We start from the raw sequence: 15,387 nt of genomic DNA, 5'->3' as shown, positions 1-15,387 counted from the left end.
CTTGTCAAGTTCATGCTTTTATTGAACACATATGACTAAGATTATAAACTCCTATCGGTGATCTTGCACCTTTCTCCATTAACTTGGAGGAGCTTCTGCCCATGCACATATTCTTAAGTCTTCCTGCTGGGGTCTGCATCGTGTCTGGCAGTTTGGTGGGGCGAGGGGGGAGAGATGGCTAAATGTCTGCTTTAGTTGAAGTTGAATTTTGCATTTATTAGATTCTTAAACAATTATGCATAAGTATCCATGCTGTCTTTACAGGCATGAAATTTTTGGCATTTCCTTTTCTTGCAGTTCTCAAGTCCACAAGGAGTTTTATCTTAAACTTTTCCCAACATCCCCAAGTTTGACTTGATATCCCTGTTTAAATTTGCTGCTGGCTTATGATGAAATTTCCTCTTGTTCTTCAAATCCTCTAGACCTGGAACCCCCAGTAATTGATAAATGCAGATCTCCGCCTCCAATTCAGGTAGCTGAGAAGGAGTACAGAGTTACATGGGATGAGCCACAGTTTTCTGATAATTCAGGTGAGTTACTTGAAGAGCAAAAAGGTTCCCACATAAAGTGAATATTTAGACTTTTGGTTATGTTTTGAAGAACTGAGTTGAAGCATAGGGCATTTCTTGAGGAAATATAAACATTAAGAAAGCTAGAACACAATTTTACTACATAGTAATTGACGTGGAATAAATGCCGCCCTTTGGCCTATACCTGTTGCACTTAGAAATAAGAATTAGAAGAGAAACATCAAGATATTATGATTAGATAGCAGGGCTTATAGTTAGAAAAATTATGCCCTGCATTTCAGTTATTCAGACCACACTGACAATGGCTTATGACAAGGAAAAAAAAAACAATTAGAGGTTAAAACCATTTTTAAAAATTAATTGAAAACAGTAATAGCAAACCCCCCCCCCATTTCTAAAACAGCAGCTGACATAAAAATACAATTGATAAAACAGCAGTCACCCAAACCATAAAATTTGCATCAACACACACACACACAAAGACTTTAGAATAGAGTGAGCAAATCATCAAAAGCTTCTGGAACAGAAAACGCTTGACCAGCTTCCAGAAGACTAACTGTACAGTTCTGAGCAGGCAGGGCAAGGTTCATAGAGTAGGGAGGTCCACAGTATGGGAGGTACCTTTTATCACTCTCGCCTCTGTCACTGAAGGCACACAAAGCACTATGGTTGCCAGGCTGAGTAGCCTTTCTGCTGGTGGGAGGGTTGAGAGTGGGGGCGTTGTCTGTGGGGGCATTGCCACTTGGTGGAGTGGCTGCGCAACAGGAACTCAGGGCAGGGAATCCCTCCCTCTGACCAGGGGCTTGGTAGCCCAACAGAGCACTGATTCAAACTGGTGTTTTTATAGCCTGCTGCTAATGTTGTTTACATATCTCTTGCTTTTACATGTAATTTGTTTCCAAGTCACTTCATCCTCCACACTGTTGTTGTGAATGAAAAGGCAATTGAAAGACGGAACATACCCCATCGAGGCTTGATCTCATAGAGAGCTTACTCCAGACAACTGTTGAATAGATCACAGATTTCTTTGGGAACTGAATGAAACCAGAGTATTGCTTAGATCAGGGGTGTCAAGCCCGTGGCCTGTGGGCCAGAATCAGCCTGCCCAGGGCTTTTAATCTGGACTGCAAGGTGGGCTCCCATCTCTCCCCCCCCTCCATGTCCCCCCTGCCTGTACTCACCCTTCTGAGCTCAAGCTGCTGCTTAGTGCAGGGAGTACAGGCAGGGCTGCCTCCGGGTGCAGGGAGTAGAGGGTGGGGCTGTTGATCTTCCCAGCTTGCTCAGCCTTTGAGTGTGTTTCTCTCTGCCTCCCAGCCTCCACCCTTCTCCTCACAGGCAGGGGCCCCAGGGCAGCCTTCTGTTGTGATCCTTGTGCTTCTTGTTTTATTTTTAAAATTGCATTGCCAAATCCCACTTTACCTACCACACCTTTCCATTTTAGGCAGGCATCTTTTAAGAGGAGAGGGAGTTTTGGTATCAATCACAGTTAAAATACAGAATTCTACAAATTCAAGGAACTCCAATTTTTGCAGTGAAATGCTAGTTTTAACATACCCACTCCTAATGCGGTGCTCCAATGGAATAGCGGGACAAGTGCTGAAGAGGACAACCAAAATTACTATTTCAAACCACCCTGTAAAAAACCTTGAGATCAGGGAAAGCCACTCTCACTCTGAGTAAAGTGGGGAAGAAGTTTGCAATACTCCACCATTTTATATTTCCCCCTGGTCCTAGGCTCAGAGCATTTATATTTTTGGGTTATATTTTTTGTTTCCTCTGTGATCCTTGTGCTTCTTGATGTTTTATTTTAAAAATTGCATTGTCAAATCTCATCTTTCATTTTAAGCAGACATCTTTTAAGGGTGGAGGGATGGTTTGGGACCAACCACAGGTTGAGTTCTACAAACTCAAGGACAATTTTGCAGAAAAATATTAGTTTTAATATCTCTCCTTCTAATATGGGACTCCAAATGGAATATCTTCACTACCTGGCATTACATTTAATGACACACATGGCCCATTTATGAGAAATCTGGCCCTCATACATGATATAGGTCCTTGTACAAGTGTGTGTGTGTAAGACGTAAAGATAGTTTGCCGCTGCCTTCCTCTGCAGAGCCTTCCTTGGAGTTCTCCCTTCCAAGTAGTGACCCTGCTTAGTTTCCAAGATCTGACAAGACTGGGCTATACCATACCACCGTCCTTCCTATCATTGTACAAGTAGAAGTGTGAAAAAAAACTTTCTCTGGTCCCATATGCTAAGTTAAACCTAGCATATCCCAATCTGTTTTTCCACTTGCATAAGATATTGTACCAGCTGTTTCTGGGCACTATAAAGTATAGTATGGAAAGCACCAGGTGTTGCAGAAGATCCTCTGCAAGCAGAGCTGCAGTTAATGTGCTTCTGCTTCCGCTTATGTATTGTCAGATCAGAGTCTATCAGTTTGTGAAACGCAGAACAATGATTTTGGTCTTGTGCTTGTATCCTGATAGGGATGCAAGATTTACAGACCAATATAAATGCTTTTTGCCTTATTGATTTTGTTTTTGGATTTTTCTAGGAGTTGTCTTTATGATAACTAAAAGTCACTCACCTGGAGACCTCTTTCCCAAAGGAGAGACGGTGGTTCAGTATACTGCCACAGATTCCTCAGGCAATAATAGAACATGTGAGATCCACGTAGTCATCAGAGGTTTGTTTGGCTGTTGCTTATATTTATTTGTGTGCGTTGAGTATTAAAAGGTAACAGAGAGTTGGCTGTTACCTTCTATGGAAGAAAAAACCCTGAGGACCATTTCTGCAAGTCTGAGGACCATTTCTGATCATTCTACATGCACATAAAATATGAACAGGTGACTTAGTGTGTATGTGTGTGTAAATATTTGACCCCCCCTCCCCTCCAGCCGCTCCTTTTTTCTAACCTGAATGGAAGAGATTAGGCCAATAACTAACATTCTTGGAGGTAGGATATTTTACTAAATCTTTGCCTTACTTATTCTGATGCTGTATCCATATCTCACTCCAATATTTTTTCCCCTTTCTCAGGTTCCCCTTGTGAAATTCCCTTTACCCCAGTGAATGGTGATTTTATATGCAGAGAAGACGAGAGAGGTGTTAACTGCACATTGCGTTGCATGGATGGTTATGACTTCACTGCAGGGTCAGAGGAAAACTATTATTGTGCCTATACGGATGGCCTTTGGATTCCGCCATATTCAACTGAGTGGCCTGACTGTTCTTGTAAGGTTTATTAATTACCTTGTTTTTCAAATATCGAGTATGTTCTTTTTCTACTCAGCAATAGGTGTAATCCAACAATTTAACTTTATAGTAATAACTTTTGTTCTTTTGAAGTAAAAATGTAAATCATAGTCCATTCTAATTGTAGCCACCCTAAAATCTAGATAATTTGGGGAGGGGGGAGAGAAATGCAGATTATTTAGGGTTATACAATTGTGCAGTTACCTAGTTTTACACAGACCTCCTTTTTAAATTGACCCCTGTAAAAGATGCCTTATGCTGCCATCTCATGAAACAGTGAGCCATATAGACCAGGCAAACTCCTCCAGGTCTTTTCTTAGGTAGATGTGTAGTGACTGAAACAGTCACTGGATTAGAAAGGCTTATGGCTAGATACAAGTACCTCCACATATAAACAACATGAGCAGTAACATAATATAGCCTGTGTCCCATGCACCCTTCCTCCCTTGTGTGCCTCTAAAGAGGTAATTATCATTGTGATTTCAGATCTTATGTTATTGTACTACTTGTACCATCAGCCATTAAAAACATAAGAAGAGTCTGACTGGATCAGATTGTTGTTCCATTTAGTCCAGCATCCTGTTTCACATAGTAGTCAGTTGTCCAGGAGGGCTAACAAACAGAATAGAGGCCAGGTGGCGACTCCAGGCAACAAGACTTTAGAAGTCTCCTGGCCCTGAATGTTGTTTTGCTTACCATGTTTCCTTTGCTTACCATGGATAGTAGCCATTGATGGACGTATCATCTATGAATCTGTCTAATCCCTATAGGTTTATTATTACTCAAACTAGGCTTCATTCAGGAATCTAAGTTAACCTGGGATTCCTCAGCCATTACAGGCCTTAACTAGCTTAATAAACCTAGGGAAATATGCTTTAGCTGATTACAGCTCTTGTGCTCATACAAATGGCTCTTGGCTATCTTAATTTTAATGTAAATTACTAACGTAACATAAATGAGTATAAACCAAATGAGTATAAACCAAACTAACATACTCTTCTACAGCAGTTCTGTTGTAATGTTTCCCCAATGTTTTCCAGTGAATCGTTTTGCAAATCATGGTTTCAAATCCTTTGAGATGCTGTACAAAGCAACACGGTGTGATGACAACAACCTTCTTAATAATTTTGTGGATGCATTTCAGAGTGCGCTTGGTAAAATGGTGGGTTAGTAATACTTTCTTTTTTAAAAATCATCATTTGTTAAAACTGAGCTGCTTCTTTCCGAAATGTTAAACTACACATTGTGCCCTCTTGAAAAAGAATTTTTCATTTTCAGATGTACAGTTACTCTTTGATAGTTCAAATATAGACATTTGTTTAATTTTTGTTAAGAGTTTATATTGTATGGGTAAAGATATATTTTAATCAAGTCTGTTTACTCCTTGTGTTATGAAGGCTGTTGGCTAGCAGACTGGATTTATTTCTGATTTGAAGTAGAAAATTAAATACGATAAAGTTAGGGAAATTTTAATTAGTTTGGGTAAGGTTACCAGATGTCCTCTTCTTAGTGTGTCCATCCTCTTTTGGGCTCTTTTCAAAAACTGATGAAAATGTTCTCTTTTTGGCTGGAAGGTTAGGGAAGTTCCTAAGTAGCAGTTGCCGTAGCTTAAATAGGAGGGGCATTTAAAATGAGATTTATCATAGTTGGTTGAAGTAGTCAGTGGGAAAATATGGCCTCTTTTTTGCTTTTCAAAATATGGTAACCCAAAATTTGGGCATATGTTCATAGAGGCAGGCAAGTGGAAACTACCTCTGAACATCTCTTGCCTTGAAAACCCTGAAGGGTTGCCATAAGTCAGCTACAACTTGCCAGCGCTTTCTGCTTCTGTCTGTCTAAAGGAGTTTGGAGGTTAATGTGATAACCGTATGACTTCATGTTTGTTTTGCTACTTTATTTTTTACTTTGTAGGTTCCAACATTTTGCAATGATGTTGATGACATTGACTGCAGGCTGGAGGATTTGCCAAAGAAACACTGCCTGGAATATAATTATGACTATGAAAATGGCTTTGCTATTGGTAAATTAAATATCTTGTTGCTCATCAGCTCAAACATGTCATAAGTGTACAGCCGTGGCTCTTACATGCTGTCCCAGCGACATCCCTGAATGTATGAAGCTGTCTTATATTGAGTCAGACCGTTGGTTCATTTTGCCAGACTGAACAAACACATAGGATGGATCCAGACTAAATTTTTGCTCATGGAAGGCACTTAATGTCTGTGGATCAGAACTTTTCTGCCTTGCCCCCTCCCACTGCAGCTTTGATGCATTCGCTTGTCTGTAATAGCTAATCCCCTGGTGTACTTAACTTTGTGCTGGATTGTTTTATGGGACTTTTAACTTTGTATATCTTTTGCATGCACGTGATCCAGAAAAATGTGAATTCAGGTCTATCTGAACACATGGAAAGGTCTTTTCCTTGTTTCTTTTAATAATCTTTTAATACTTGACACATTTGTTGGCAATCTTGGAAGTTTTTGTTTATTTTACTTGCAGCGTTTTCCTCTGTTTTTCTATTGCATGTTAGGTGCTGGTGGCTGGGGAGCTGCAAATCGGCTGGATTATTCTTATGATGATTTCCTCGAAGCAATGCCTGAAGAACAACTGCCAAAACCATCATCTGGTTCTGCAGACGTTGTGAACTCTCGGGTCAAAAGGCACAAAAAAATAATCCTGCCCATGTCCGACCACAAAATAAAATTAATTTTTAATATTACAGGTAAGGGATATCTTTCCTCTTTGTTTTTAAGTATTCATTTAATTACTTAAGTAAAACACTTAATACTACAAGAAACAGCCTAATATAAAATGATGTATATTTTAATGGTTATTGAAACAGCATTTTCTTTTGCCGAAACATTGTCTGCTGATTCAGTATTACAGTATTTTTAAATTTTTCCTGTCTGCCCTAATGGAATATAATGGTAAAAACACTGTAATGCCTTTGTGTATATGTGTGTGGTTTCTTTGTTTTTCCTAATCCTAGCTAGTGTACCATTGCCTGATGAAAGAAATGATACACTGGAATTGGAGAACCAGCAACGCCTTCTAAAAACGCTAGAGACTATTACAAACAGGCTGAAAAGGACTCTCAATAAGGATCCAATGTATTCTTTTCAGTTTTCTTCTGAACTGCTTGTAGCTGACACCAACTCACTGGAAGCTGAAAAGGCCTTCCTGTTTTGCAGGCCAGGCTCTGTACTAAGAGGCCGAATGTGTGGTAAGTGTAATTCAGATGTCTTATCTCTAGCCCATATTTAGGATTTTTAAAGAGCAGCCATGACTCCATCTCCTTTGAAATCTGCTCCCATTCACTGTGGAGGCCGCATGTTCCCATGTGAAGAACAATTAGGGTTGTCAATCACCAAGTGGAGATTGGCAACCCTAATTGCTCCTCCCCCTATTACAGTTGATCTCCAGGCAACAGAGATCAGTTCACTTGGAGAAAATGGCTGCTTTGGAAGGTGGGCTCTTTGACATTAAACCCCATTGAAGTCCTTCCCCTCTCCAAACCCTGCTTTTCTCAGGCTCCACCCCCAAAATCTCCCGTGTTTTCCAGCCTAGGAGTGATACCCATATAGAATCAGCCTAATTATTTGAGACAGCAGAACTGGACTCACTCTTTTTTATTGAAAGGCAAATCTATGCAAGATTCAAAAAACCTTTGGAAACCATTTTATATATGGCTCGATACACTGGTTTGAACTTATGATTTATATGTGGCTCAATTCATGGAAATTATCGTCAAATATTAAGATAGTAATGTTAGACAATTAGAAAGCAATTTGTGATTTACAGTTAGTAATTTTTGTTTCTCTCTTTTATGCATGTAAGATCTTTCTATGCTTTATATTTGTAATGTAAGTATGTAACAGCTTTTCCCCCTATATCTCTCTCACCAACCTGTTCCCTAATACCCTTGAAACCTAATAAAACATTTAAAAATGAAAAAAAAAGGAAGCCGCCTCAGGGCCATACTAGATGATACTGCGTCTGTCATGAGGACACAGAAGCATTTAAGAGTTTGTTCCTTAACTTCTCAGAGGCCTAATGCTGCTTGGGATTGTGGTATGAGGGGGATGAGGGGCTTCCCCACACTGTTTTCAAGAGCTAAAATTGACATCATTGTGTGTGGGGAGACATGAGGCCCCTGTTATCCCTCCATGGTGTGGTCTCTGCAGGTAGGTGACTGGAACATTTTGAAAAGCTAAAAAGCAGACTCTAAAATAATGTCAGGTCCCTCAGCATACTTGAGGGATGTGGTATCATCTGGTTTGACTACCTCCTATCTGAGGCCTGTGCTGGACCATTCAGGCTCTCAAGTGCCCCGTTCCCCACAGTCCCTTGTTCGACTGCCTGCTTCAGCAGTGCCTGGGAGAAGGCTGTCCCCTGCTGGAGTTTCTTCTGGAGCAGGGGAATCCACGGTGAAGCAGCCACCCCTGGACACCATTTCTGTCCATCTCGCTTTGAAAGTGCTACAGGGTTGCCATATCAGTTGTGACTTGATGGCACTTTCCACCAAGCAGATGGGCTGAGAAGGGTATATCTCTGCTTAGGATTGCCCTGAAACTGGCTGCAACATTCTTAGTCATATTTGGTCCTTGTCATGCTTTTTGTCAGGTTTGGGTTTTTCTGTGGGTTAAGTTACGAGGAAATATTTTCTTCATGCCTGGGAACTCCTCAGAGTTTGTTGAGAGTTCTACCTGATCTGTGCATTTTTTGTTATTAGTATGGGGACCAGGCATTATTAGACATAATTATAATGACATATGTAATGTGACTATGTGTCGCTTTTACATGATAGCTTTCTCGTATTTTTATAGAAGAACATTTAGTAATGAGAGTCTCTATGAATACTCCTCTAAGCTGTGGAGTCTTGTAACCAAAAATTCTACTTTGACAGCTATTGGCATTAAAGTTGTGAGTTATTGCATAAAATAGTTTGTTCTGTGGCCATTTTTCCTGAACGAAGACAAAAATGTGCGCACTGGAGGCTAAAAAACTATAAACTAGCTCACATTAACTCAGCTTAGAGAGAACACTGAACAGCAGGGTTTTTAAAAAAGGGGTTTAAAAAATTACATACTGTTTGTGAGAACTAGGCCTCATTAAATGGTTTGTTCCAGGACTAACTTTTTAATTTTTGGTTAAATCACAGTGAATTGCCCTTTGGGTACTTATTACTCTCTGGAACATCATGCCTGTGGAAGTTGTTGGATTGGATCTTACCAGGATGAGGAAGGGCAGCTAGAATGTAAAAATTGTCCATCTGGTAGCTACACTGAATTCCTGCATTCGAGGAGTGTTTCAGAATGTAAAGGTAAGATGCTAACTATTACGTACTTTTTTAATTGGTTGATTTTTATGTGTGTTATTTTCATTTAAAATATTCTAAATATATAAGTAAAAATAAACAAAAAGGGCCAACATTTATAAGTATTTTAAGTGTCCAGATTCAAATAATCCTGTTTGAATACTGCCTCGAATGGGTGGAGAGACAGATAAACAGATCTCATATCTATATGCAGAACACTGCCATTAAAGGCTTGTTATGCATGGCTGTTTTCCCTTGTTTTCCCTGTGCATGTCTGTTGGGTTTTCTGTATCATTCTGCATTGATTTTCCTCATTTCAGCGCTCAGTTTGCTTTCTGGTTGCTGTTTTCCCATGTTTTCTGAGGGTGCTCTTGTGATGATTTTTCCCTTGTTTTGCTTCCAATCCAGTAGTAATCCAAAAGTGTAGAGATTCCCTCAGATTTTCTCCCTGTGCTTTTGCTGCCCCTCAAAGTTGACTCCCCCGCCTACATCAAGGTCATTCCACCCACTCTGCACCTTCCATCATCCTCCCCCTTTCATTGGTGTACAAGTTCCATTTCCCCCTCAGTAAATAATATGGTATCTTCTAATTTTGTTAGTCTTGGTGATCTTTGTAAATTTTGTAAAATAAATACAATCCCTCAGAACAAAATACCTAATTTAATTGTTATGGTTTTATTAAAAAATTGCAGCATTGTTAACATAATGTTAAAATTCAACCATTTTGCGCATACATCTTTTCTTTACAGGTTAAGTTGATCACGAACTTGCCTATTTTCCTCAGCTATTCATCTAATCTGTGATCAGTTTATGTGAATCATCACCAACTACAGCTATTATAGTTTATGACCAATCACCAAATGTACTTCTTTATTCCATCAGCTCCAAGAAGCCCAGGACAGCATATATGTCTGTGTATCCCCTACCCCTTGTCACCTCACAATAACCCTGTGAGGTAGGTTAGGCTGGGAGAGAGAGAGAGAGAGACTGGCCCAAGGTTATCCTCAGAGATATCCTATCTGGAGTTACACCTTTCTAACCACATTGACTTCACTGGACTTAGAAAGTTGTAACTATGTAGCACTGCATTTTTGTAAATGACCTTCACAACTGTGGCTCACTTGTTTTGCAGGCATTATTCTGATTGTGCTGTGATTTTGCAGTATACATTATTCCAATAAATCATTTTAGCAAAATGCTCAGTTTTCAGACAACATATACACAGTTGTGCTAGTGGCAGATGCTCTGTGCTAATTGTATTTTGCAAGGGTTTTGTGTGTGTGTGTGTGTGCGTGAGTGTGTGGTAAATATGTCTTCTAGGCTAATAAATAGCCAGTTACACTTCTGGGCTTATAAATAGCCAGTTATACTTTGTTTCAGAGGTTATTCTGCCATTGGCATATTGGGTAATTGGCTGTTGGTCCTAATACATATTTGAAGATGGATATTGCTTAATTGTAATGTGTTGCTCTTAAATAATTAGCTCAGTGCAAGCCGGGAACCTATTCTCCAAATGGCCTTGAGATCTGTGAATCATGTCCTCTTGGCAAATATCAGCCTACAACTGGATCTAAGCAGTGCATCTCTTGCCCAGAAAACATGTCAACTGTCAAAAGGGGGGCTGTGGACATATCAGCATGTGGAGGTTTGTAACATCTAAATTCTGGGAAATGGCATGTTGCTAATTACTGTGCTGATATAACTGAACTATTTTTGAGCAGCTGTGTGTTATGTCTTATGATTCTGAAGCCTTTAATTAGATTAAGCTGTACTTCAGAGATACAGATGTGAACTTTGTGAAACCTGTGTTTGGTTATGTGTGAAAAAGTTAAGTTTTCATTTTTCTGTGTACAGATGTCAAGGAACAGAGGCTTTCATGCTCTCTCCTCCTCTCCTAACCCCAACTGACACTGGGCCTTTGCGGTTTCCTCTAGCCTCAGCTTGAAAAGGGGGAGGTGTCACCACTACCTGACTCCTTCTCTATTTATCAGCTCCCATCCTGCTCTGCCTGGCAGTCAGGTGCCCTCATCATATGTCATTATCTTGACCCTTTTAAAGAGAACATGGCAGGTTGTACAAGTGGTCTGGGGACCTTCAGCTTTTCATAAGAACTCTCATAGGTCATTGGATTCTCCTGTTTACTGCTGCCCTGCCTGCATTTTTGGCTGCAGCACAGCTAATAGGATAGCAGGGCCTCAAAAGCTTCCTCCCTCATGGCTCAATCGCTATCATTCTTAAGAGAAAATATGTCCTGACTCCTGTCCTTTTAATAGAGGCTCAATGGGATATCACTTACCAGGTCAGCTGCCCAATCTTACACATTAAGCCTCTCATAAAAAGTCAGGGCTTCTTTTCTCCAGGCAGTTGGTCCAATTGTGGTAACCTCCTCATTCTCTTGGAGCAGCTTTCAGATGGGGGCAGGTAAATCTCCTTCCTTAAAGAGCAAATATCATCTGTCCATTTCCAGTAGTTGACACTGGTTCGATGGCCAGGGCCGATGTGTGGGAGTAGGCAGGGTAGGCAGCTGCCTAGGGCACCAGCAGGCGCCCCCTTACGCCCCTTGCCTGGCACTGCTCAGCCACCGTTCTCTTTGGAGGCTTCCTTAGAAGCCTCCGAAGAGTGCAGTGTTTTAGCGCTACCTGGCCACTTTCAAGCCAAAAGCGGTCGCTGCGCTATTCGGAGGCTCTGCATGATTGTGCAGGAAGACGTGGGGGAGAGAGTGATGGGCGGCGCACAAGAGTGCTACCGCGCTGCCACTTTCCCCCTGCTGCGCCTGGTCACTTTCAACAGAAAGTGGCCGCCACGCTCTTTGGAGGCTTCCAAGGAAGCCTCCAAATAGCGCGGCGGCCACTTTCAAGTAGAAAGTGTGATAAAACCAGAATTCAGAATATCCTTCTCTTCTCCTGTCTTGCACTACAGTGTTGTTCATCAAAAGAGTTTCCAGCATTTTGTAAGAAGACTATTTGAAGTAATGAGCAGAAACAAAGAGTGCAGTGTTAGCATTTAAACAGAGGTTTTGCTTTACACTTCACAGTACCTTGTCCTGCAGGAGAATTCTCTCGCTCTGGTTTAATGCCCTGTCACCCCTGTCCCAGCGATTATTATCAACCCGATCCAGGAAAGTCCTATTGCTTGTCTTGTCCATTTTATGGGACTACAACAGTGATTGGTGCAAACTCTATAGCAGACTGCTCAAGTAAGTTAAATAACTTTCTGTAAAGTAACAATTGGATGAATGTTGCAGGGTATTCAGGAGAACTGATAGGCTATCTCAACCAATGCGCTATCCTTTATAGATGCTCCCACTTTCAGCAGAGTTTTGTGATTGTGTGCACAAAAGCAGAGGGTCAAAGGACATGAAGTGGGGGCTTCCTAGGTTCTGTGGCAGTTTTTAAAGTGGACAGAAATAAAAAGAGTGGGACAACAGAAAAGGCAGGTCTCCTTATGAAATCTCAAGAAATGAAATACATTAGCAGTTGATTGCATCCCAGCCGTCACTCTGAGGACCTTGACAATTTTTTACAGCTGCTTTCATGTCAATCCCATTTAGGTTTTGGTTCAACTTTCTCTGCGGCGGAGGAGAGTGTAGAGGTGCCAGTCTCCCCAGAAAATATCAGCAAAAAATATCAAGTCAGCAGTCAGGCAAGAATTACAGTTTTCTAAAGTTACAATTTTCTAAAGTTAGCACTAAAAGTGAACATATCTTGTATAAACATGTAGTATTTATTGTCACGCCTAAGCCAATAATGATGTTGTGGTTAGAATGCTGGATTAGGATCTAGAAGATCCAGACTGAAATTCCCTCTCTGCTATGGAAACTTTCTAGGTGACCTCGGTCCAGCCTAACCTACTCTACAGGGTCGTTGTAAGAATAAAATGGAGGTTCACAGTGCCTGTTGAGGTGAAAGGTGGGGTATAAAATAAATATGTAAATTATAGGACTGAGCCCTAAGTGTCAAAAAGTGCCTTTCATCTGGGTAATTTTCAACACTGTTCTTGTTGGTGAATTTTCCTCTTCATTGTCCTTGGCAGATTTTCCCCTCACTTCAATAAATTGGCTAACAGCAGTCCACATGATTTGGCCAATGATGTTGCCGTATGATGCTTTTGAAAAATGTATATCCTGCTGAATGGGGGTGAATATTTGTCATTGATTAATAAATATAATATGGGAAGTCTCAGAAATGAATGGAATAGAGAGTCAGATCACCTTACGTTACCAAAGCAATGGGGTTTTGGTGGACCTCAAAACTATTTTTAGGATACATGGGACAACACAGAGACACAGTGTCTAGCTGCTGGTGTTGTATGACATCTCTTAAATGTATGCTTTGGGCTTGTCCAGTTAATTCAGCCTTGTTGGAAGGAAGTAATTACTCATATCCATTTGGTATTATAATATTCATTGATTTTTGAAGATGCATATATACTTTTAAAACTATTTGCTTGTGTCCTGGAGACTAACTGGTGGTCAACATAAATGGACCCTCCATGCTTTTACTGTTGCTAAAAGAGATATTACAGAACTGGAAAGATAAATTCCCACTTCCAGGAATCCAGTGGATTGAGGACCTTACAGCCTTAACATTTGAACATATCACATATAGACAACAATTGCACATGGGCATATTTTTAGATATTTGGAAACTTTTATAGAGGCTTATCTGTACACTTGCCACCATTATTGTTATATATTGTTACTTTTTTATTTCATCCTATTGACGGTTTGATTTATAGTGAAAATTATATAGACAGACAGACAGTAGTTTATCATATTGCTCCCCCCTCCTGCACTTTATCCTCACAACAACCCCGTGATATAGGTTATGTTGAGAGAATGTGATCGGCTTCAGTGGCAGAGCTGGGGTTCGAACCCAGTTGACCCAGGTCCTGTTCCAGCGCTAACTACTGCATCATGCCAGATGTCATTTGCATTTCATTTTAGGATATCAAAGACATTTGTAACAAAATTATGAGAGTCTTTCTAGCACAACAGATTTAATGGCAGTGTGAGACTGGGGACAAAGGAAAATTGAATTAAGAAGCAAAAGAAGGCAGGGGGATGAAAGGATAACAGAAAACATAGAAACAATATGAATTAATCAACTTACCAAAATGTGCTATTTTGGGGGCTGGATATTAGACCCTGTTTGGCTCATTGCTAAGATTAGCTGCCCTGAGCCTGCCTTGGCAGGGAAGGTGGGATATAAATCTAATAAAATAATAATAAAATAAATTATTTCCCAGAAGAGGCAAGAACAATTGCTGTAACTGTTGCCTTCTTGAATCCCAAGTATCCATGAAAAAACTCACACTAAAACATTTCTGCTGTATATCTCTGTAGCTAACCACAGAGGTCAATGATATTTTTAATTTGTATTAAACCTTTTACTCAGCAGATGCTTCAAGCTTTTAGTAGTCTATTCATGTTAGCTGAGAATTTTGAAATAGTCTTTCTGTGAGGTGGTTCACTTGTTATATACAAAAGCCTTAGTCCACACAAGATTTTTTTTAAAAATGTATGTTAAAGTGTATAATGGCAGTTCAATAAAACCAGGTTGCAATTATTGAAGGTGGAACATAAGCCCATAGAAGTACATTGAGAGGTGAGGGGGGGTGTTGTATATATTTCTGACCATGATTTTGACTTTAGATTCACTCCCCACCCCCATGGTCAACCTGCATGCTTTTCCCTCTGACCCTTCTGGTAGATTCCTCTGAATCCTCTATTTCCTGTAGCAGTTAACAAAATGGACCCTGGCCAGAGTCGAATACTGGCAAATGCACATTGTGCAAACCATCTAGTTTACAAGCAATTGCATCAGATTCACACAAGAAATCCTGACTAACAAATTAACAGGGGAAGTAGAGAAATTAAGACATGACTTGTTACTGTGTACAGTCCAAAGAAAACAGAAAACAGTGCTGACAGAACATGGAGGTGACTGAACCCCCGATACCTGAAGCCAGTACAGTTTCAGAAAATATGAGAAATAATACTTCTGGCTGATTAATCATAGTGTAAGAGGAACCCGTATCCACTAGGCAAGGAAAAGAATAAGAATTAATAATCAAAGTCACAATAAGTCAATCAGTGGTTCCCTGTTGTAAACAGGCTCTAAGAAAAGATGGCACTTGGAGTTGCATGCCTGCATCCGGCTGGTTATATTGGAACTGGTGCTGATTCTGGTCTCTTTGTCTCTTCCTACAATCAAGGGCAAAATGACCCATAGTTCTACAATAGTGGCAAGCTTATTATTGTCTCTCATCAGAAAACT

The 15,387-nt window shown here is 40.3% G+C and overlaps 1 protein-coding gene across 1 annotated transcript in view; it reads left to right on the top strand.

Annotated features, from left to right (window-relative positions):
• Positions 1 to 15,387, top strand: part of SVEP1 (sushi, von Willebrand factor type A, EGF and pentraxin domain containing 1) — a 136,854-nt gene that overhangs the window by 64,220 nt on the left and 57,247 nt on the right. Inside the window, exons 10-20 of the mRNA XM_060236533.1 lie at positions 423 to 530; positions 3,092 to 3,223; positions 3,577 to 3,771; positions 4,833 to 4,954; positions 5,704 to 5,812; positions 6,323 to 6,514; positions 6,782 to 7,015; positions 8,954 to 9,115; positions 10,593 to 10,754; positions 12,144 to 12,305; positions 12,660 to 12,751. Of these exons, the coding sequence (XP_060092516.1) occupies positions 423 to 530; positions 3,092 to 3,223; positions 3,577 to 3,771; positions 4,833 to 4,954; positions 5,704 to 5,812; positions 6,323 to 6,514; positions 6,782 to 7,015; positions 8,954 to 9,115; positions 10,593 to 10,754; positions 12,144 to 12,305; positions 12,660 to 12,751 (1,670 nt within the window). The remainder of the gene's footprint in view (positions 1 to 422; positions 531 to 3,091; positions 3,224 to 3,576; positions 3,772 to 4,832; positions 4,955 to 5,703; positions 5,813 to 6,322; positions 6,515 to 6,781; positions 7,016 to 8,953; positions 9,116 to 10,592; positions 10,755 to 12,143; positions 12,306 to 12,659; positions 12,752 to 15,387) is intronic.

Source organism: Heteronotia binoei, chromosome 4 (assembly GCF_032191835.1).
Source record: "Heteronotia binoei isolate CCM8104 ecotype False Entrance Well chromosome 4, APGP_CSIRO_Hbin_v1, whole genome shotgun sequence".
Classification (NCBI taxonomy): domain Eukaryota; kingdom Metazoa; phylum Chordata; class Lepidosauria; order Squamata; family Gekkonidae; genus Heteronotia; species Heteronotia binoei.
This window is presented reverse-complemented; position numbering and strand designations above follow the sequence as displayed.